Consider the following 24136-nt stretch of genomic DNA (forward strand, 5'->3'; position numbering starts at 1 on the left):
AATTTTGAGATCTTCTTAGGGAAATGTTACCTCCTCGAGTTTGGCAATTTTTTAAAACTTTTCTTTATTTTGAGAGAGAGGCAGCACAAGCAGGGGAGGGGCAGGGAGAGAGGGAGAGAGAATCTCAAGCAGGCTCCCCACGGTCAGCACAGAGCTTGACACAGGGCTGTAACTCATGAACCTGAGATCATGACCTGAGCCAATATTAAGAGACACTTAGGCTGAGCCACCCAGATGCCCCGAGCTTGGTAATTTATTGAGTGGAAGGACAAGTTAGGGCATAGTCCATTAATACCCAGATGGCCTTAACCACAGCCAGTTCTAATCAATGCTGAAAATGTTAACTGATCACAACCTTGCTTGAGAGCAAAGAAGTTGGATGACACCCCCACAAGTGTGGCTGGAAGAAAATGCCTTCGCTTCTTCAATCACTATGTTCTTGTAGATTTCACATCGATAACAACAACAACCAATTTCTGTGGAAATTTTATTTAGCAGTCAAAATTTCCTTCACATTCATCACTGTTGAACAAGAGCTCTCATCTTCCTGCTCATCCTACTTTAACTCAGGTCGTAATTTTAGGCACAAAGGTTTTAGTTTTCTCTCAAAATCAAGTTCTACTTGAGGTTACTGCTATAGCAAGCAGATTTTGTTGAAGGTATGTTGACTAGTTTTCACCCTCTGTTAGCACACATTAATATACTTTTCTTAAATAAAGTTAAGACATTTTTGGTTTTAAAACTGGTTTCCATCATAAAATAACAGTAAGACATTGTACATCTTTAAGTTCAGTACTAGAAAGTCCCAAGCTGTCTGGAGCCCGTGCGGTGCCCCTCGGCACAGACTTCGCTCGCGGGGCTGTGGGGCTGGAGAGTGTGAAGCGCTCTTTGGTGCAGCATCCGTAACCACACGGAGGACTTCGGTCACCACCACATCCTTTTTGCTAGCAGAGGTGCCAGGCAGCTTTAGAATGGCCAGGACTTAAAGCTGTTATAGTTGTTTTTCATATTATGCATAAGTTGTGGCACAATAATCATGATAGAACAACCATCCAGCAAAAATAAAACTAAAAACCATATTTTACTACATTTGATTATCATACAAAAATATGCACATTTTCTATTTTAAGACAGTATGTTAATAGTACCTAATCTTTTTTAAACTTGTAAATTAAAAAAAAAAAATCACTAAAGGAGTTGAAATAAATGTGTGAGGGAAGAGGATTAGAAATAAATGCTCAACAACCACTCCCAGACCCCACCCCCCCCACCCCCCCCCCCCCCCCCCCCCCCCCCCCGCCAATTTAGAATTATTTGTAATAATAAAAAGGCAGTTTAATCAAAGAGGGAGAATTATCACACTTTCAATAGCAGGATATGCTGTGGGACTTTAAGGGGATTGAGACTGGTTTCCAATCAAGTAGTATAAAATGTTTAATGGCAATAGTGCTATTTATTTATATAAGGTGAAAAAAGCCCTTATTTTCTAGGCAACAAGCTGAAAAAACTGGGTTGATCCAGAAGACAAATTTCCTAAGACACTGTGTAAGAACTTCTGTCCCTTTAGGTCCAGAGACATCAACTTTAAAAAGGAAAATAATTCAGACATTTTGAAACAGCTATTCATTACACATAAAGGTAAAACACGCTTTGAAAAAACTTGTTTTAGAAGCTAGCCACTTCACTATAAAACTTTTCTAAAGCTTAAGATGGCAGTTTAAGAAACTAACAGCCCAATCTGAAAACATCCATCCTGTAAACAGGGAACAGGGTGGGCAGAGGAGGAGGGGGGTGGGGAGGAGGGGGATGGTACTGACCGCCAGTCGCCCTAACAAGCTTCAGCTCCGACCCCACAGCTTTGGCTGGGTTCCCGCCACAGTCTGACGCAGAACACACCTTCTCCCTGTCAATACCGCTGTCAGAGGTCGGGGGCGGGGGGAGGGGGGGGGGGTTTCCCTCAATATTAAAATGGCAGTATTTTGAGAGAAGTACACTTTATTTCTCCTGTTGGCTAAACCTAACCACTAAGAACTGTGTGGGCGGGAGGAGGGACCTCTGTGCAGGTGACCCGACTCATTAGTTATTTCCAAGGTAAAGTGCCAACAACAGTTTACCAGACTGGAAATACGGGCAGCAAACACCCAAATCCCTCTCAACAGCCCTCTGTTTTGGAGGGTGGGCTTCGGTGCCGACAGCAATGGCTCCTGCCGCTGTCACACCCACACCGACCACCCCACAGGCCCGCTGTGTCCTCGCTGACTTTCAGAGGAAAGGAAATGTGGTTTGGGGGACTCCCGGCTATTGGTATGAAGCTCAGCAGTGACAAGCCCATTACCAATATGTAGGTTAACACCCTGATTTTAAAAACTGAAAACTGTGTTTTACTTTGTGTTATGCATACCTCAATGTCAAAGGCACTTCTAAGTTTATATTATCTATAGCAAATGCTTTTAAAGTCAGCAGTGCATATCATTTTAAAGTTAGTCCTGGGAAGTTAACAGCAAACTCATGGTTTTAAAACACAGTGATCTACGGTCCCAAACAAGGTGATCTAAAATAAATAATAGCCTTGGAACACTGAACCCTCAGGTAAGTTCAATTAGAATAGAAAGTGACCAGAAAAATACATTAATACCTATTAGAGCTGACCGGATGCTCTTGAAAATAGACTAAATGTTAATTTCTTAACTTTCCTGACCTCTGTTTCTTTGGGGTGCCAGGCTGAGGATCAGGCAACCTTTAGTGGCTGGTGGGAGAAAGTGGATGCAGACAAAATAAACGTCACAGACAAAACCTGATTTGTTTGCTCACAGTAGTAAAAATAGAATGTCTGCCTACAGATCACCCGAAACTGGGCCAGACTGAAAATGACAGAAGGACATAAAAAAGAAAAGGTCTTTTAAAAAAGAATTGTGAGGAAGTGTTAACTCGACTTGTTTTTAAATATTAGTGCAAATTTCAACTATTATTCCGACACGTAAAATTTTTAGAGCCTCTGATGCCTAGGTTAGCAATTCTGATTCAGAGGAAGCCGGTTTATGGCTCCCCTCAAAACGTTCAGAAAACGGGTGTGTTAGTCTTCGTTTGCTAGCGTCTCGGTAGATAACCAGATTTTGGCCCCACTCAAGAACTTGCTCAGCGGCGTTCCCGAAATGCTCCGCCGGCAAAGGTTGCCCACGGGAGAGAAGGGGAACGATGAAGACAGGAACTCTGGCGTCCCCGCCGCCTGTGGGCCGCCCACCCGGAAGTACATCCGGCTCTGGTCAGGCTCCGGGCAGCGGGCCTCCGGAGGGCCGGCCCGGTGCTGCTGCAGCGTCCTGCGGAGCACATCCACCTCGTCGGCCAGCAAGGACAGCCTGTGGAAGGCGGTGATGAAGCCCCCGAGGCTGATCTGGGCTTCGGGGACCCAGCGGAAGTAGCACAGCTTCCAGAGTTTGACGTGCGTCCCGGAGACGTGCGGCAGAAGGGCGCCATGCAGGTCCACCGGCCGGGAGAACCACTCTCGGAGATACTGCTCTGCGCCACGGGCCTGGTCGCCGGGCTGCGGAAGCGGCTCCGGCTTTCCTTTCAGGATCAGGGAGTTTCGCCTCGGCACCAGGTCCTGGTCGGTGACGATCCCGTTCTTCAAGGAAGCTGGCATTCCCCTCAGTGTGGAGCTGTAGCCTTTCTGGAAGGAGAGCGACCTCAGCGTTACCTCCCTGGAGCCTCCCCCTTTGCATAGACAGGAAAGGCCCAGTGGCAAATATTCACTGGATGTGGGGACAAAATGGGGGAATGGCGGTCATAACATTCTGTCCCTTCCCTTGCAACCCTCCTCCTGATCCTCTTCCACCTGAGTCCCATTAGCTAGCAATGGGCTCTGCCTAGGGCATTAGCGCTGGCCTGCGACCTGGCAGGGAGGGGATACCTCCCGTTCATCATTCTGCTAAAGTGCAAATTTCTAAGACCTCTGGGTTAGGGAGAAACCTAGGATCTGGCTGATTCTAGAAAGAAAGGCAAGTGGATGGGCTTCAGGAATGGGGCCTCTCAGGCTCAGAGCTGCTATCCGCTGAATCCTACATGCTGAGCAAGCTCTGTGGGCCTCAGTCACCAAGAAGAAAAGTCAGGGCATGGTCATTTCAGTTACAAAGCAAATGATTCCTCAAAATCTGCATTGGCAGTGTCAAGGGAAGTGACCTGGATCTTAATACTCTGTGTTCTGAAAATATGACCTTTGTTAGGTGTAAGCAAACACTGTGTTTTTATTGTTGGTGCGTTTTTGTAATTTACCTTTGTCCGTTTGAAAGCCTTCACAGAACCGTTCTGTACACAGGGTGTGCTCTTTCCGATGTACAAGGGGTTATGGAATAGGGTGCGATCCTTTGCTGTAAACTGAAGAGACCAGTCCCAAACTGAGGGGAATTTTAAACCCTTTTCGTCACCCAGCTGGATATTTTTGCTTATAGCAAATTCCTGCAAGATAAATATTTGAACATTTATGAGAAGATGCCAAATGATTTTCTCATTTATTTTTTTTGATGAGCCAAAATCATTCTCTCACTATGGGGAATTTTCTGGACTAGAGCAACTCTAGCTCACCGGGAGAAGCATGTTTTGCTCTGAGAGAAGAGACACTCTTGGCACCTTGGATCAGAGGGACACCTCACACCCTATATGAGCAAGGAGAGCACCTTTTCTTCTGGAAGCCACCAAGGAAGCTGGACCCTCTAGCACCTTTTCTTCTGGAAGCCACCAAGGAAGCTGGACCCTCTGAGCAAGGAATATATTATTACAACAAGTAAAATTTCAGGAAAGCCATACTATAAAGTCTTCAAGGTGTCCCAGTTACTTTTGTAATTGTAGCACTTTACTTTCTGAGTACGTGATACATTTACGCAACTACCTGCTGGGCACAGAACTTGGTGAGTGGATGTGTAAGACAATCTGTGCATGGTGATCACTGCCATCTATTTTATCCCATTTTCTAAGTCCACGCTCACACGTCACTTATCCAGTGACCTTCAGTATCTGAACCACACCCCAGGAGCAGGGAGGAGGGAATTCAGACCCTGTGCACACAGTCCCGGCATCTGGCCACGACCACGAAGACCACACACTGAGGCCGGGCCTCTTGCTCCCAGGAGCCTGCCTCCAGCCCACTGTGGGCTCACGCAGCCTACCGATGCAGGGCACAATGCTGCAGGGAGACAGCCCACTGCCTCTGTGTGGAGAAGGTGAGGAGCATCAAACCATGCAGCTGCACTTAGTGGCATGGAGAAAGGGGCTGTCATCCTGGCTGAGGGCCAAAGCAGGCTGGCACATCGGTTTACGTAGGTTAGTTCTCTGGAGGAAATTTCTCAAGATACCGAGTCCCTGGATGGTGGGAGAGGCCTGATTCTTATTTTCTGCTCCGTACTTTTCAGTATTCTCCAAACAACCAAGAACTTGTTTGGAAATTAGGAAAAAGGCAAAAACTCATTGTTATTACTAAAGAAGCACTGTGGTCAGGACACCAGCTCCACACCACAGGTATGACCAGGTGTGACCCATGTCGTAGTGTTGACTCAGGGCCAGCAGGAAAGAGATAAGCTATCTAACAGTATAGGGCATTTTACAAAATGTCCTATTGCAAACGAGTAAAACTTAACTCATTAAGCACCAAATATATTAAAAAAAAAAAAAACCTTTTTAGTTACTTGAAATTTCAAAATATATATGCATGTAGAAACAACCCATTTCCTTTAAAAAGACAGTATTAAGAGCTGTTTTAATGGCCCTTCTAGAAAAATAAACAGAAAACAGTCATCTTTTTTTATGTGAAAACTAAAAATGTTTATCTCCAAAGATCAGATTTTCCACAAAGAGTACCTGACCATGAGCATCTAAGGTGGCCTCAGAAGAGAAGGAAACGTCTTTATGGAAGAGACTAAGCTGAGAACAGCGGTTGTGCTAATCAGGACCTTACATCAAAAGCCATTTTCCCAAGGAGGGCAGAGGTGGCACTGATGGCCTTCAATCTGGCTGTTACATCAAATCATCAGTATGAAGTGATGAGACAAGGAGGGATCCATGCTAGTACTCGCCAGGGAAAGCTTTTGAAAAAGGCCAGGCTAAAAAAACAATACAGTATTAGAGCATGGACCAGGGAAAGTAGATGATCTACTTTTTTTTAAGTTTATTTATTTATTTTGAGAGAGCGAGCAAGAAAGACAGTGTAGATGGGAGGGGCAAAGTGCAGAGAGGGAGAAAGAGAACCACAAGCAGGCTCCTCGATGATGCGGGGCTTGAACTCATGAACCATGAGATCATGACCTGAGCCAAATCAAGAGTCAGCTGCTTAACTGACTGAGCCACCCAGGCACCCTCAGATGATATACTTTTAAAAAATATTTAACTTTTATTTCCACATCGAAAGCTATTTGTAAACTTATCTGGGCACATCCAGAGTCCAGCCTAGGAGCAGGGTGAGGAGTGAGTGTCTCTGGGGTCCAACCTGAGCTCTGCAGAGTCCTCTGCTCAGTGCCTGCTGGAGGCACTGCAGTCACTGGGACCTTAGGGCCGATGTACTGGCATTTTACATCGAATGTTCTACATCTAACAAGGCTGATTTCCTAGCTTTGTGTACATTTTGAAGGCTCACAAGGTGTGTGTGTGCATGCATGAGTGTACTAGGGGTGTGCATGGGCGTGTACACGGGGCAGTGAAGGGAGAGGAGTATGATGGGCAGGCAACACCACCAGATGCACAGCCCACAGTGAAGCTCAAGGGGCACAAACTGGATGATGCCCAGTGAACGAGGAATGAAAAGGAGCGCATCGGAGACCATTTAGTTTAGGAACAAATAGTCTCCCACACCTCAGGGCTCCAGCCTACCACCGGTCTGAGCGCAGTACTGGGAGAGGTTACATTCTATTAGGGAAGCACAGAATACAGTTTATAAAAACTTCCTTCACAAACTCCCCGATCTAAAATAAATACCCTATGGCAGTGCTAAGTTTCTCTGACCCTGAGCCCCCGGACAGCAGCCCCACTGAGACACGGCTCCCCTACTCTGAGGTAAGACCAGCTCCCCCTCCCTCCCATCTCCCTCCTCTTGTAACAAGCCCCAGGCCCCTTCCTTTTTTTTGGGATGTTCCTCATTAATAAAGGTCTCTCTATTACAATAGCCTGAATAAAAATCATCTCCTTAAATGTCTAGTGCACTTTGTCTTTCACATCCACAATCTAGACTAATTCATTTCTTTAGCAAATAGTGAAGCATTATGCTTCACAGTTTACAGATGAGGAACCTGGGCTCACCATTCTCCCAGACCAGGGCCAGGATTCAGGTTTTCTGACCCTAGGAGGGACTCATATTATACCAGGCCACATCACCTGGACCAGGGCCTTAGTGCTGAGGCTGAGGACCGCAAGAGCTCTCCTTTCTGTTTCTCTCAATGGTTACTGCAACATTTATCAGCTATTCCCAATGTCAGTTCCAATGTGGGTGAGTCAGAACCCAGGGTTCTGGAAGGTTCTACCAGCGGCAATCAGAAGTTAGTTTCAAGTTTGGCTTGAGACCCTCCTTAGTCATGATTCTTCCTCTAGGTCAATGAACTGTGACTAGAAACTGAACATCCTACCCAACAGGACTGCTGTGTGGCATGTGGGACTGGTTCTGAGGCTACTTGGTCAGCCAGCGCCTGCCAAGAATTTGAGTCTAGCACCATCCCTATGCTTCATCTCTGAAATTCCTTCTCCACAGAACTCTTGAAGAAAATGATCTTGCTTTGTACATCTTTTATTCTAGGAAACAAAAGTCCTCAAAGAGGACCTTTTAAATTACTCATCTGGAGAGCCTGAATGTCAAAATATAAATATAAAAGCACAACATTTAAAGTGGGTGTAATAATTTACATCTTTGAAATCTGTTTTTTTTAATTGTTACATATCACATTAAAATTTTTTTTTTAATTTATTTGAGAGAAAGAGAGAGAGCGCGCGCCAGAGAGAGAAACCAACCAGGGGAGGGGTGGAGAGAGAGGGAGACAGAACCTAAAGCAGGTTCCGGGCTCTGAGCTGTCAGCACAGAGCCTGACGCGGGGCTCGAACTCATGAACTGTGAGATCATGACCTGAGCCAAAGTCAGATGCTTCACCGACTGAGCAACCTAGGTGCCCCTCTTTTCTTTTAAGTAGGCTCCATGACCAAAGTGGGGCTTGAACTCACAACCTTGAGATTAAGAGTTGCATGCTCTACCGAGTAAGCCATCCAGGAGCCCTAAAAACTGCTTTATTATGAACAATGTACATCAGAGAGAAATACCTAAAATGCTCAGTCATAAAAATGAAACAGTTTCCTAGATTTTTGTAGGCTTTTATGGAATTCATTCAGAAATTACAGCTTAAAATGGTAGCTTAAGACTTTTAATTTACATATTTAAATATGCGGCTAACTGTACTTCAATTCCGTATCAATAAAGTTGTAAAAGCAAAAAAGAGAAGTAGCTATCGCCACAGTATCTCTTACCGTGCTTTGTTTCACCCGCTGGTGAGGAGAGTTGAACAGGAAGGTGCCAAACAGGGAGATGTGGGTGCTGTCGTACAGTATAGCCAAGTAGGTCTCTGAGAACTCGAAGGCCGCTGGGTATTGTTCTAACAGCTGCCACGTGGCATCCAAGAACAGCAAAAATAAGGGAGACTGGCATATACAAACAGAAAATGGGATGATTTAATGTTGTCCTTCAGTTGTTCACATTTATTTCCAAACTTACTGCTTACAGTAAGGAAGAGAATAAGAGAACAGCTAAGCCTAAAACACTTGGCTCCAAAGCTAAGCCAAGGATATGCAAATAGGTGAAACCAGCTTATGTCAAACCTAAGAAGTAAGTTCAACTGTGATAAACATCACAGCCCTTACTTGTGTAGTATCATTGAAATGGCAAAGTAAACAAACAGGCAAGTGTCACTGTATGAATGGGGGATACTAAAATATGTGACTAAGCTTATCTGGAAATAATTCTTTAGAATGTTGAAAAACAAAAACAAAAAACCAACAACTCCAAACCAAAAAACAACTTCTGTAATTAGCTTTTGGTGCACCGTGCAGGCTCAGCATCCGGAAAACTTCCCAGAGTTTCAGAAAACAGTTGGCATTAGCCTCTAGGTCACATGGTGGAGCCCCAAGTATAACAGCTGATGACAGCTATTGTATCCTGGAGTCCCAGCATCTTTTTATTTTTTTAAGTTTATTTATTTATGAGAAAGAAAGAGTGTGTGAGAGCAGGCAGGGGAGGGGCAGAGAGATAGAGAATCCCAAGTAGGCTCCGCCCTGGCAGTACAGAGCCCACTGTGGGGCCCAAACTCACCAACCACTGAGATCATGACCTGAGCAGAAATCAAGAGTCAGACGTCACCCAGGCACCCCTAGCATCTTTTTTTTTTCTTATGTTTATTCATTTTTGAAAGACAAAGAGAGACAGAGCACAAGCAGGGGTGGAGTGGAGGGAGAGTGGGGCACAGAATCCGAAGCAGGCTCCAGGCTCTGAGCTGTCAGCACAGACCCCGATGTGGGGCTCAAACTCAAGAACCGTTGAGATCATGACTGGAGCCGAAGTCAGACACTCAACTGACTGAGCCACCCAGGTGTCCCACGCCCCCAGCATCTTTTAAGTGAAGTATTCGCTGTCGAGATTTCCTCAGATGGTAGTTTGTACTGCTCAGTCAGCCTATGCTTCTGAAACCACCATTCTGTGAGATGCCTGCAGGGCCTTTCACAGGCTCTCCTACCTCTGCACCCATGGCAGCCCCTGTGCCCAGAGCTGTTACAAAGATGTCCCTCTCAAACATCCCATTCTTAACACACGTGCCCCATTTCAAGAAAATGTGATACTCCAAAATTGATTTTCCAAAATACCTGATGTGCTCATTATTTGCTTTTCAGAGAGATAATACAGCATTTTATCAAGTAGTTCTCAACGTGGAGAAATTTAACAATTTTTTTTGGAATTTTACCCATATTATTACAATAATCTTCATAAGTACATCAATTTGGATGCTAATCCATTGGTAGTCTTGGACTAAGGAAGCAAAGAGGTGCTAAATGCAATATTTAAAAAGCCTCCTGGTCTCTTTACAGACAGAATAGCTCTTCACATGACAACATGAATTTTGCCTTGTGTACACTTACAGACTCACAACAAGCACCGAGATTCTGTTACCTCTTTCTCCGATCGCTTTAAGTGGTTGCACCTGTCCAGGAACTGATATCCGGCCATGACCCACTCCTTCTGGATGAGACTCTGAAATCCAGTAATTGTCCTAAAATGGGGATCCAGCATCACTTGAACAAGAGAAGCTACCATACAGCTCAAGTCTCTTCCCTCCTCCTCTGTTAAGAAAAATGGAAAAGAAAATAACTACTACATAGAAAAATGCTGAGCGAGAAAGGGAAGGTCAAGTGGATACTACATTATTCTCTGCCCGAGCTACCTTCAAAATAACCCATGCTAGGAGGGTTCAATGGATTCCAGCAACTCTAAAATATTATAGACTTTCAGCTCAATCAGTGTTTAATGGGAAATAATCTTTTATATATGAATATTTTCCAAATAACAGAGCATATTCCTCACACTTTTTACATTTCAGTAGTTTGGGGTGGAAATCTTTCAAGAGTCCATTCTGCTTCCTAAGAACATTAATTTTACTACTGGCAATTCCACATGGTGACTCAGAAGTGAACAAGGGGAATGGGATTGTCCACCACCATGTGAAAAGGTGGCAAACATTTTCCTCCTATCTTTTATAGCTGGTGTCTTTTTCAGTAATGCCAGTAATACCTGATATGAAAGCCAGCCGAAGAAATCAGACAAAAACTATACCAAGTATCCCTTATGATTAGATTGTAGAAGTCATCAACAAAATATAAGCAAATCATATTATCTCATGAATTCAAGAATTTATTCCAGGAAAACAAGGTTGGCTTAACATCTGACAAAAAGTAACACTTCATAGACATAAGTGATAAAAATAACATAATCATCTCATTAGATGCATAAAAAGCATCTATGTGATAAAAATCCAAAGTTCATTCTGGATAAACTCTCAGCAAACTAGGAACAGAAGGGTACTTCAACCTGATAAGAGTCCATGAAAACCTGTAACCAACATCATTTTTTAACGATAGCAACTCCTATAACTGAGCAATTCCTCACTTCTAAGTACCTACCCACAAGAAATAAAAAAATATGTCCCCATGGTGACTTTTATATAAATGTTCACAGCAGCATATTCATAATAGCCATAAAATGGAAACAGCTCAATGTCTGCCAGTGGGTAAATGTATAAATAAAATGTGGTATTTACAAAGGAATACTATTCAGAAATAAAAAGGAACAAACTGCTAATACATGCTACGTGAATGAACCTCAAAAGCATGTATGTAAAATAAAAAAAGCAAGAGGCACAGATCACATTTTGTATGATTCCATTTACACAGGACATCTCAGAAAGAGCAAATGTGGAGAAACAGAAAGCACATTAGTGGTTGTCTGGGGCTGGGACACAAGTAATCTTTTTGGTGTGATAAATAATTTCTAAAATTGGACTCTGAACTCTACACTCTGTATGTGTACTAAAAATACACATTCAGAATGGGTGTATTTTATAATATGCAAGTTATACCTCAATAAACGATTTCAAAACCACGTTCTAAAAAAAAGTGTTACTAAGATGTAGGCTCAGTATCTCTTCTAACCTTTTTGTATTATACAAATCCATCAAGACATGTGCTAAGTAGGATTTTTGCAATAGGATTAGAATACCCACTGGTTGAGAGGAGAGATTACTGGATTGTGAGAGTCTGCATTTATGTGTGAATTAAATAACTCTGATGGCATCACAGTTAGGGATTACTTGAAATAGTGCATTACTATTCTTTTTTCCCCTTTAAAGGTTTTAAATATCTTTACTTTGCTAAAGTCTGTTAAATTTGACAGTTGGTAAAAATACTTTTGTAAGCTTCAGTAGTGTAGCATATTCACAAACTATGTAATGTGAAATATATTATATGATAAGGTAGGAAGTTCATGGTTTATTAAACTACATCAGTAAGCTTAGAAATTGTTAGCTGTTAAATTTACCTAACATACAATCATCCTTCACTTAACTGAAACATTATTATATTGTACTTTACTCCTACTAAACATTAGACAAAATTCAGAATATTGGCTATTCTTTTTTTTTTTTAATTTTTAAACTTTATTTGAATCCAAGTTAGTTAACACATAGTGTCAATTCAGTCAATTTCTTGATACCCATCTATTTCTGTAGAGCCCAATCTAGCGTGATCCAGAGGCATTTAAGTTGAAATTTTTATGAATTCGAAATGCAGCAAGATTAGACAGAAAGGATGCTCTGCCAAGACTAACACTCTGTCTGACTCTGTCAGGAGCTGCAACCCAACCCTTCCCATAATACGGGAAGAAGGTTTAACACAGGGCAGAAAACCGGACTCCTTTCTACCTGCGGTCTTTGTGGCAGAATCTGTAGTGTCCCTGATGGGTTAGCAGTAGTGTCATCTACCTGAATGCGGGCAGTCACCACGCTGGCTGGCATGGTGACCATTGTTTTCAGTAATGAATTACCTTGCAGGACTACAGAGAGACGCTTGCTTTCTAGCACATACACGAGTTCTGCTGCATGTTTAAGGAATGCCCTGAAAAGAGAAAGGGAAAAATACTGTTAAGAAAATAAAATTTCCACTATAGATATTTCTTTAAAAGTACTTGAAATCAAGCACATCTAATCTCGCGCTGTATTGTGTTCTCAATAACCTTTGCAAATTTCATCAGCATTTAAGTGACTCTCCAACAGAGTATGTTTTGATTTTTCTATCAGGGAAATTCATTAATCCTTTTATAAAAAGGGGGCTGATGTACAGGACATTCTTGAAATCTCAAAACACAGAGATGGAGAAGAGAGGAGTGGTTGCCAGGGCACAGCGATGGGGACGCAACTCTGCAGGGGCAGCATGAAGGGCCTTGCAGTGATGGAGCAGTTCTGTATAGTGACTGTGGTGGGGGCTGCACGGATCCACACATGCAATAAAAACGCACATAATACCACACATATGCACAGGCGCACACACACACAAAAACACATATAAATTGGTGAAATCTGAATAAGGCTTATATATTATATCACTGTCAGTTTCTTGGTTTTGATACCACATTCTAGTTATGGAAGATGTAACCACTGGGGGAAGCTACGTGAGGAGTATGTGGAGCACTGGACTGTTTGCATCTCCTAGAAGTCTATAATTATTTCAAAATAAAAAGTTAAAGAAGAAAAAGGAAAGTGGTTGTACAAACCTTACATATTCTAACCACCGAGTATTTTCCAGTGAAGACAACCATTTCTCTTCAGTTTCTTCAAAAGGCTCTGCAATAAATATGGTAATATTTATCTAAAAAACATATATATGTAATATATAGGATGCATACATTTTGTATGCACACACCTTTTTAGGCTTTTTAAACTTAATTTTACATGATCAATATCAGAGTTAAGTGATATGTCACAGTTTTTCATATTTAGTTGGCTTTAAGGAAGTATGCATTTTCACTTAATAATATAGTCATTTAAGAAGACATGTTACAATTCTAAAAAAAACAAAAAAAGCACTCCCCTGGAGGCTTTCAGGGAAGTCCTGGAGAGTCTAACCACCTCTGCCTCCTAAGAGCCAGTGGTTCCCACCTTCCTGGTCAGCCCACCCCTGGATTCTGATGCCCCCTACTCACAGCTTCCTGACTGCAAACCTCACCCTCCTTGCTTCTCTCCCCTGTTCCTGCTGCCAGCGCTGCCTCTCAGTGCACAGTTTCTGTGACAGCAGGAATGAAGGCATCTTCTTGGCAGGGCTTGCACTGTCCTGACTCAGTCCTGCGTGGCCTGTCTCAAGATGTCGCTCACCTCACAAACTCCAGGCTTTAGTAATGTTCCCATTACCAGATGGTTGATAAGAATTCATGTCACTGTGCTTTTTTAACACACCATGTTCCTCCCCAGTTCTCCTTCCAGGCAAGCACCCGCTCATCCCTGCAGAACTGCCACAATGGCTGCCTCTCCTGGCTCCCAGGTAACTAGGACTCTGTGTATACTTCAAGGAGGCCTCACTTATGCCAGAGATGCTTTCACGGGAGTCATCCTCCTGGGGCACAATGAAAGTGCCTGAGAAGCACTTGTTCTAATACATGTATTAGAAATCTGAGGCCACGCAGATTACAACATGGCTCTGTTTGAAATTCATGTCAAGTCCCTTATCTTAAAACATAACTATGTGCATTAAAATCTTAGGAAGTTTGTATGGGTAGCTCACTGTTCTCCTTGGGACTTTACAGAAGTATCCTACCACACCATTTATTATTTATTTCAAAGTGGTGTAATTGTTTTTTTTTTCCCTCCAAAACAAAAAAGCAGTTTAAACTCCATTTTCTAAGAGCTTCTGATACTGTCATGCAAAAGTATTTCAATGTGCCTCTACTTAAATATATCTATTTCTATATTTTCAAGGGCTATCACTTTTTCTGACATGCCTCATGCAATGGTGTTATCACCCATTCACTGTATACATATATATATATATATATATAAAATAAAAATGAAATTACCATCAACGCATAGGTGTTTAAGTTTTACAAAAGCCGCCTGTATTTCTTGGATATTGGGCAAGGTCTTATCCAAGTCTGATTTGTAAACATCACTTCTCTGTGGATGACTTTTAGTTATTGCATTACAAATCCTAATAAAGACAAAATCCTTGAGTCATTCATTCATGCCACACATATTTTTTGAAGACCTATTATGAGCCAAGGCACTATTCTCAGAGCTGGAGATAGATAAACAAGACAGGCTGGGCCTCTGCTCTCACAGGGCTTCTATTTCTGGTGGTGGTTGGGTAAATGATAAAGTAACAGGCTGTGGTGAATGCCTTGGGTGGCATAATCGAGTGAATGCAGGCTAGTTCAAGTCATGTGGTCAGAAAGGCTCTTCTGTGAAGGTAATACTGAAGCCCAAACCCAAATAACTAGAAGCCATGAAAGATCTGAAAGTGTTCTAGGCAGAGGGAAGGTAAGGGCAAAGGTCCTGTGGTGGACACAAGCTTGGCTGTGGAGAAACACAGAGAGGGCCTGAGATGGTATGTCTAAGGAGAAAGGGGCAGAGAGAGATTTGACAACAAAGAGAGCCTGTCCTACTTATGAAGAACAGGATAGCTGAAAAAATAGAACGAATCAAAACAATTCTCAGCTTAATAAAATTAAAACATTACAAGTGCCACTGGCTGTGAGGGTTCAGGACAAACTCCCACCCAGCAGTGCTACTGGCTTCCCTCTAATAGCAGCCTCCCCCCAGCCCCCACCCTTCCTGTGCATCTAACCAGCAGACATGGCAGTGAATACTGGGCTTGGACTGTGACATGACAGGTCATTTCAAATGTGACCAAGGTAAAAAACACCCATCAGGGATTATTTGAATAATACTCCTTTTCCTTTCCTGAAGGATCATTTGAGGGTCACTTGTCAGTTATTTGCTTCAGCAAAGGTGCCTTTCTTCGGTATGGCCCTGGGGAAAAAAAACTAAGATCTGGCTGTAACAGTCACAGACTGTGATATACAATTTGAGGCTCTCTGAGCTGGTTTTCTAAGATCTGTTCCTTTGTTCCTCATTTATTTAACAAGTATTGAATAAATATTCAACATCACAGGTTGTTTCCTGGGTGCTGAATGTACAATGGTATGCAAAACATAGTCCCTTCAGCTCAAGAAGCCTATATAGCCTAGTAGCAAATATAGGCAGTAATCAAACTGTAACACATACATGCAATTAAAGACTGAAGTAAGTGTTATAAAGAAAATTTAGAGAGCCATAGAGAATGTATAACTTGAGGCCTGATCTAATTTAGGAGGTGAGGGAAAGCTTATCTTCAGGAAGTGATATTGCCATGAGAGATAAAGAACGAGGGAGTATCGAGCAGGTGGGGTGGAGAGTGCTGGAGGATAAGCATGAAGAAAGACAGCCCAGAAGGGAACAGCACTGGTGAATATCGGGAGATGGGAAAGCACAGGCAAAGGCAAAGGCAAAGTCCATGGTGGCCAGGGCCAGGAGCCACGGGTGTGGTAGTGGATGAGACGTGGAGGGAAGAAATCAGGGCACTCATGGTAGGGGTATAGCTGGGGTGGACACAGTTTGTAAGGTTTCTAAAAAGTGAAGTGACAGATTTGATGATAGGCTCAACGTGGGGAAGGAAGTGAAAGAAAATGCATCCAGGATGACTCCTGGATTTCTGAGGGCAGGCTGGGAGAGTGCACGGTGCTTGTATGCTGGAGGCTGGTTTTGGATCATATTGAGTTTAAAGGGCCTCTGAGACTTGCACGTGGAAGATGTCCCATTAGAGATAAAATCTGATGGTCACTAAAGCCACAGCCATAGGTAAACTTGTTTAGGAAAAGAAATGCAGAATGGGAAGAAGCAGTGGCCTGAAACAGATTTTAGGTAATGTCTGCAGAGGGCAGAGTACTGGTGAGGAAGAGGGGCTTCAGGAGAGTGGAAAGAAGCAGGACTCAGAGGGCTTTAGGGAGAGACTAAACAATAGTGATGCCCACTGACTGAGAAATGCCTTCTGCTCTAATGACATGGAGATTACTGGCGACTTTATAGCAGATGATGCCAAACTTGTTTGAGGTAGCTAATTAAAACCACCACTTAAGCTACGTGACTCTGTAGACCTAAGACACACCAAACTACAAGAAAGGTCTGATTTACCCTAAAGTATCTCAGCTGGAAATCACCACACGTTACAAATACGTTAAAGGCAACACTGTTATACCAAGACGTCAGCAATGTAAGATTCCCCAGTGTCTTACAAGCCAAAGAATTAAATTCTATTTAGTATAACTTAAATGTTAATTTTAATATATTCACATTTTTTTCCAAAATGGTGATTCTTGTACAGACTATATGTTACTAACTAATTAATAAAACTATGCCACTTTCTAACTATTTTCAAGTAGTCAGGAGTTTAATATATTATTTCTGACAACTAAAAATGTCTACAGCAACAATGACCATTTCTTGATACCTCTGGTCGATTTTCCTCTGCTGCAGCACATCTTTTATGAGGGCCATTCGCACGAGGGCACTGCCATTTGAGTGGCTCCAGCACCAGAACTAGGAGAGAAGCAGAGCCTTTATGTAACTGGGTAGAGAAAAAGACATCGGTATGAATGAAATCCAACAGACAGCACTTACGGGCATCCTTCTTCCAACAAAAGAATGGGAAAAGATCTTTAGATCTTGGTCGGCTAAAGAACTTGGCACTACAAAGTATTCTGGAAGGCTGGAGAGGAAAAAGCAAACCATAACATAAGAATCCTGTGCTCTAGGCAGGTAAGTGTGCTCTGAAGACTCCATATGTAATTAAACACGTTTATCCCCATTTAATGTGCACCCTACTTGGTGGCCACATGGTAGGTACCATGGAAGACAAGGTTGACCCTAGACATCTCTTGTTTAAAACACGTGTGATGTTGTCAATTATCACAAAACTTATATTTAAAGCAGGGGGAAACATCCAAAGGAGATGTCTAAAATATTCTCCAAAATGATTATTAATCAAACATGTATTCGGTTTCTGAGAAACATGCCCACCTTTGTTCTCTATGGGTAAGAATCCAAGGCACATAACACAAGACCAAACCAAACCCACAAATCTACCAAGAAGCTTTAGCTTCTGGGGTGCCTGGGTGGCTCAGTCAGTTAAGCACCTGACTCTTGGTTTCAGCTCAGGTCATGATCTCATGGTTCATGAAATCAAGCCCCGTGTTGAGCTCTAAACTGACAGTGCAGAGGGATTGGGATTCTCTCTTGGGATTCTCTCTCCCTCTCTCTCTGCCTCTCCTCTACTCACACTCTTTCTCTCTAAAAATAAATAAAGAAACTTAAAAAAAAAAAAAAAAAAAGCTTCAGCTCCTTATCTCCCCCTTCTAACCTTTCCTGTTTCCAAAGACACGAAGACTCACTGACTGGGCAGCAATTACTAGTGCTCACTGCACCGTAAGACATCCTCCTTTCTCTCTTTTTTCATCTTTAAGATAAAATATCCATGAAAGCAGTTTTTTTATCGTTTTTTTTTTTTTTTAAAGCTTATTTATTTATTTTTGAAAGAGAGAGATTAGAGAGCAAGTAGGGGAGCCAAAATCAAGAGTTGGACGATTAACTAACTGAGCCACCCAGGTGCCCCTCATGAAAGCATTATTAAAAACAAATATTCCATTCACCATAACTTGTAAGTTATCAGAGAGCAGAGTGATTATTATTCAGAAGAAGTCACCTCCAGCTATAAATAAGGCTGTAAAAATGGGACTTACCAAGTGGATATCATGTAACCCTCATTAATAGAACAAACTCTCCATCCGGAAGCCCCCGTCCTCTTGATTTCTCGGTCCCAGTCTGAGTACGTCTCGAAGAGTGGAGTCTTTTGGCTGCTGCCACCACCAGCCCCGCTGCCGCCTCCTGAGGGTATTCCATTAATATTATTGGCTACAAGAAAAAGCAATACTATTAATTTTGTTTCAATGGTCACATTTCGTCCCACATTCCCTCTCCTCTCTGGGCACCTCCTATCAGAAACACGCGCGGACGGGGCACCTCTCCTAGATGTTCCCACTGCCCCCAGCAGTCCTGAGAAAGAGGCAGCATTCCTCTTGTCAAAAGAACTCATTTTCCTTATCCAGCTCCCTCCTGACTCCTTTAGCACCATTGGTTTTTCTGTCCTTCTACTGGCTCCATCCCTTTTGCCTTCAAACACAAGTAAGTCACCTTGACTTTGAAAAGACTTTCATCTGACCGCACTGCACCACTCCAGCTGCCCAGGCTATACATTTTCCCTCCTCCCTGTTACTGACCACCTTCCCAAATGATGAACAATGCCTGCTGTGCAGATTTCCTCCCCATTTTCTCCTCTTCAATGGTCTTCCATCCCTACCGTTCCACAGAAACCACTCACAAGCCTCCCTCAGTCCCCTGCCCTCAACTGCTCATTTTCTCTACATTTTGCCTGGAACAATGACTGCATCCAATCATCTTTGTTCTGGTCCAGATCTTTCATCCTTCTGATACTGATATCTCAATCCTTTCTATGGCTCACTATAAAATTTTTGGGTCTTCTAGATCTACTCAGTTTTCCTTTGATAAGCTCACAAGTGCTCCTTGTTCTCCACCAGAGGGCCACTCCCATCTGGGGATCTCAGCAGAGCGCAAGTGTACTTGAACTTCCTTAGCAAGGAGCCCTCTGTCATCAAGGAGAGCTGCTACCCTCTGGGAGAAGCCCACAGCCTCAGGAGCCTGCAGAATGACCAGAGAGAAAGAGGACATCTCAGCAATCAGCCTCATCTACCCTGGCGATGCAGGGTGACACACAGCATGATCTTTACTGGTCCTGTGTCTCACCCCTGAAGGCTGCTGACATCCCTGGCATGTGCTGCACTCAAACTGGCCTGCAGCCTGCCACGAGACACATTCCCCCCAAAACCATGCTTTCATGATGCTATACTCTTGCCTCGACTTTCCCTCATGCTCATTTTCCAACTTCCTTAAGCAAACCTACATGGTTTTGCTTAAAAAGCCCTTAGATAATTGACCTGATCTTTATGTCTCATTACTGCCTAACCCCATTCTCTCTTGTAGCCAAAGAAGCCCTTTCATCATCCCATGAACACGCCATGCCCATTCCTGTTGACTATTTAACACCTGGTGTGAGACAGGTATTTTCTGAGAACCTACCATGTACCAAGGCCCGAAAATTTAAAAGTAAGGTTGTCTCTCTGTCTTGAAAGCGCTAACAAGACAGAGGAGGGTGAGCTCAGCACTAGTCACAGTGAGGCAAATGTATGAGTACAGTGACAGCACAGAGGAAAATGACCCTAGTGCTCGCTGGAGACAAAGGCCGGGACAGGAGAGGCCTCAGGACTTGACCACAACTGAACAGAGTCCTAAGGAATGAGCCAAACATTGCCAGGTGGCTAGTGAGAAGGAGGCAGGCATGCTGGGCAGAGCAGAACACAAAACACATGGTGTAACTGTAAAACATCAAGTAATGAAATACAGCTAGAGCTTTAGGGATGCAAAGGATGGGGGAAGAGAGGCTGGAAAATTAGATGGGGCCAAGATTCTCGGTCTGTGCTGCCCCAAACAGTAGCCACTAGCCACTAGCCACATGTGCTATTTAAGTTGAAACAAAATTAAATTAAAAATGCAGTTCCTCGGTTGTACCAGCCACATTTCTAGTGTTCAAGAGCCACATGTGGCTAGTGGCTCCTATACTGGTCAACGCAGAGGAGAGAATATTTCCATCCCTGGACAGTGTTACTCTAGATTAGAAAGGATCCTGTGTGATTACCCAGTGATTCTGATTTTAGCAGGGCTTGTTTAAAATCCAAATGCTAAAGCTAAGCACACAGCCTGGAGTCACCCCATCTAGAGCCTTCTCTGGGGTAGGTACAAGAATGTATGCAGAAGAACTTGGGAGTTGTAACCTCTCCAGGACACAGAACCTTCACGGAATTTCCAGGCAATTCTCACTTTACACAGTGTTCCAGAACACCAATAACCACAGAAAGCTATACAATATTAGAAAATCTAAGTAATTCATCATATGATCAAATTAAAGGGGAAAAAAAAACCCATATGATCAGTTCAAAGTGCAGGAGAATATTTGATAGAGTTCAACACCTACTCATAATTTAAAAAACCAAAAACAAACTTTGGCAAATTGGGAATAAAAGGGAATTTCCTTACTTGATAAAGGGTAATTACCAGCAAACACACAGTAAACATCACCTTCATCAAAAACAGAACAGAAATGATGCCCCCTATCATGATTACCATTCAACACTGTACCAGAGGTCCTCGCCACACAATGAGATAACCACCACGGAAAAAGAAGTATAAAGAACACACTCACAATTTTCAAAGAGTGACATAAATAGTTTGGCAGGATACCCTCACCTAGGAGTCTAGGACCAAATACTTTGGAGTGTTTTGAAGTTACAGACTTTAGTAAGCCAGGCTGAGAAACATGAGATTGTTTCTCTGGCAAGATTTAGTCTCAAGATCTAACTAAGACCAATTTTCTGAACATAAATGACAGAAACTGTAAGACAATGCATTGTTTACTACTTTATAGGCTTGAGTTGCTGAAAACCTGCCTGTTTCTTAACAACCAGCACTAGGCTGTATGCTCTGCATCTTCTTCAAGGAGAGTTTATTAGAGAATGTGTAGCAGATACTCAATCTGGCATTAAAGAGTCAGGAAATTCGAATGCTTTCCAGAAATCCCAAAGGCCTGATGCCCGCAGCCTGCTCTACCAGTGGATTACTAATAGGGGTGCAGCAACAGACTGGCAAAAATCAGTCATCTTAGGGAGATCCAGCTCCCCTGAGAGTTACCTGAGTGAGGTTTGAGGATAGCTCATTAGCCAACTAAAAGTGAACTATATAGTGGGCATTCCTGACCTTCGCTATCTTCTGTGAAACTCAGAACTCTAATCCCAGGCTGTGTTGAAATTATCGACAACAGTTTCCACTAAATTAGCCTCATCCATATTTAGAATGGTCTCAAGCAACAGCAAAGACAATAAAAGTGGTCACCATGAGAAGAAAGACTATCACTCTGATGATACTGCAGGAATTAGAAGCCATAGGGTGAAAAGGGTAAAAACAGAGCTGTGATGTTAAGTTCAACAGAGTGAGTCAATGAAGTGGGTAGCGAGATTTGGACTTTGGGCCTGGGGTGAGGCCAGGATGGCTGCATTTCTAAAAGATGTAGGAGGCTGGCCCAGAACCACTAGTAATCAAGAGACAGGAAGATCAGTCACAGCCCCGTATAGCTACACTAAGAATCTTAAAAGAACTGACAAGCAACAAACTTTAAAAATTCCTACGCTGTTTCAAATGGACTATGTATTCTGTAAGTGGTTTTCAAATAAGCATGTAATGGAAAATCTAACACTAAGACCTAAGTTCATAAAAAGGACAAAATTACAAAATAAAATCAACCTCACTGAAAACGTTTACTTTCTGCCGTGAGTCTAATCACAGCTTGAGGTTACATCCCAGCATTTGCAAGCTCTGCCACGGAGGAGAGCTGCCAACACTGAGGCTACAGATAACTTCATGAGGTTTGCACTTCTTCAGACCAGAAGCATAATCTGACATCTTATCAATTTTATCACAAAGATGAATCTGTACTTTGAGGACACTATTTGACCAATAATAATCTGACTGATGAAAGCAGGGTCCTTTCAAATTAAAAAAGAAACAAATAGAGCCACTGTTTTTGTTTGTGCCAGTGCGTCCTGTGGCGTCATCGTGCAGGAATGTTCCAGGCCTGTGGGTGCTATGCATCATCCCTTTGGGATCCTCTCAGAAGTACTTGGGTGACTGCTAAGCTTTTCAGAGATGTGTTTTTTTTTTTTTTTTTTTTTTTTTTTTTTTATGCAAGTGATGCCCAATGTGAAAGAAAACCTCAGAGTGCCTAAGTTCCTCCACAGATTCTGTCCTTAGGTAACTGCAGGGGACATCCTCTAACTTCAGATCTTATTTGTGGAAACAGCTTTGTCACCTACCTGCCTGCAAAAAGGACTTCTTTATTCTTTAATCCAGCCAATGAATCAAGGTGGCATCCAGAAGTTCAAGAGTGGATTAGTGGGCATCTTTCACTCACAAATTAATGAATTCTGACTGCAGTGTGTGGAAATTTCAGGCTTCTTTTGATCTTAAAGATGCAGTTTATGCTTCTGCAACAGCACGGAAGGATATTAAAGGATGTTACCCTATGAGGAATCTTAACAAAACTCTGGTCAAGTGTTATGTTTATGAAGTACCTGTCAAAGGAGGAGGTGACTGAAGGATGTAATATGAAAAGTGGTCCTGAATATTTTAAGTATGAATTATCAAATTTTATCAACAGACTATATGTAAGAAGACCTATAGATCTGATTGATGTAAATAAGAAAACCCAGTAGAAGAAGAGCTAGGGGTTGAGTAACTATTTAAAGTATAATTAACCCAGAGATGCCCACAAGGAATGGATGAAGAAAACTGAAAAGTAACTGAAGCAGGCATCAGGTTCCCAAACGCATAATGAAGTTCACTGTATTTGCTGAGCTCAAGTCATTACATTTTACTGCAGAAGTCATGCATCTAAACCCTGGACTGAATCATTTCTACTAGAAAAAAAATAGCATCAAGAATTGATCTGTATCATAAACAAATTTAAGTGGGAATCAAAGGCTCTCTCCTACAACTCTTGGACTTCTTGAAACCTGCATTTCAGTTACTCTCTTGCAACTTTGGGTGAGGATCTTATTGAAAATAACCTTGATGGTGATGGTCTGTAGCTTGATGATGATCCAAAGAAACAGTCACCTAACAAGTAGTGCAGGGTCTATGACACTTTACGTTTAGGTTGTAAGTGAATTTTATAGTTTATGTTAAGAGATACACTTAAAAAGTCAATTGTACTGCTAAAACCTAAGTTATGATTAGTTACATTTTGATAAGAAAAATTAAGCAACAAATAGTTTTTCATCCAATTTTTATAAATATAGCACCATATGATAAAAGCTACCATTTCTATGGTGCTTACAAGTATCTTTTAAAAGAGTGAAAATACAGTTATACCATATGCATCTGCAGATACTGTGTACTGTTCCTACATCTTAATGTATTTACAGTCTAGTGATACTTGAATATGCTTTTATTATGTAGATTTAAATTACTACAATGTTTTGAGGTAACAAAATGAAAGACCAGTACAACTACTAATTTGTAAGATCTCTCTCCAGACCATGCTGGGGTGAATTGATCTTTCATTACAAATATGTAACTGATTTCTTTTTCTTCCTTAATGGTAGGAGAGCATGTGCCTCAGCAGGTCACTAATCCACAAAGGGCTGATATGAGATGTGACCTCTTTGTTCTTCCTCTATCCTTTTATGAGATTTTTAAAAAATGGTTGATTAAAATTATCTTTGCATATTAAAAATGTACAGAATTACATGGTCAACTGGAATTCTCCCTGGCAATGCCATCACACTGAGTGATGTAATTACAAATTCAGCATA

At 42.3% G+C, this 24136-nt stretch overlaps 1 protein-coding gene across 2 annotated transcripts in view; it reads right to left on the minus strand.

Annotated features, from left to right (window-relative positions):
• Positions 1–1275: 1275 nt before the first annotated feature.
• MTMR10 (myotubularin related protein 10) overlaps positions 1276–24136 on the minus strand; it is a 54453-nt gene continuing 31592 nt past the window's right edge. For both annotated transcript variants that reach the window (XM_042941237.1, XM_042941238.1), the window contains 10 exons: positions 18380–18551; positions 17262–17349; positions 17092–17180; positions 14624–14754; positions 13328–13397; positions 12602–12672; positions 10178–10347; positions 8488–8658; positions 4270–4452; positions 1276–3667 (listed from right to left, as the gene is read on the minus strand). In XM_042941237.1, coding sequence (XP_042797171.1) covers positions 3074–3667; positions 4270–4452; positions 8488–8658; positions 10178–10347; positions 12602–12672; positions 13328–13397; positions 14624–14754; positions 17092–17180; positions 17262–17349; positions 18380–18551 — 1739 coding nt within the window. In that variant the 3' untranslated portion in view covers positions 1276–3073. The remainder of the gene's footprint in view (positions 3668–4269; positions 4453–8487; positions 8659–10177; positions 10348–12601; positions 12673–13327; positions 13398–14623; positions 14755–17091; positions 17181–17261; positions 17350–18379; positions 18552–24136) is intronic.

This window comes from Panthera leo, chromosome B3 (genome assembly GCF_018350215.1).
Source record: "Panthera leo isolate Ple1 chromosome B3, P.leo_Ple1_pat1.1, whole genome shotgun sequence".
Classification (NCBI taxonomy): Eukaryota; Metazoa; Chordata; class Mammalia; order Carnivora; family Felidae; genus Panthera; species Panthera leo.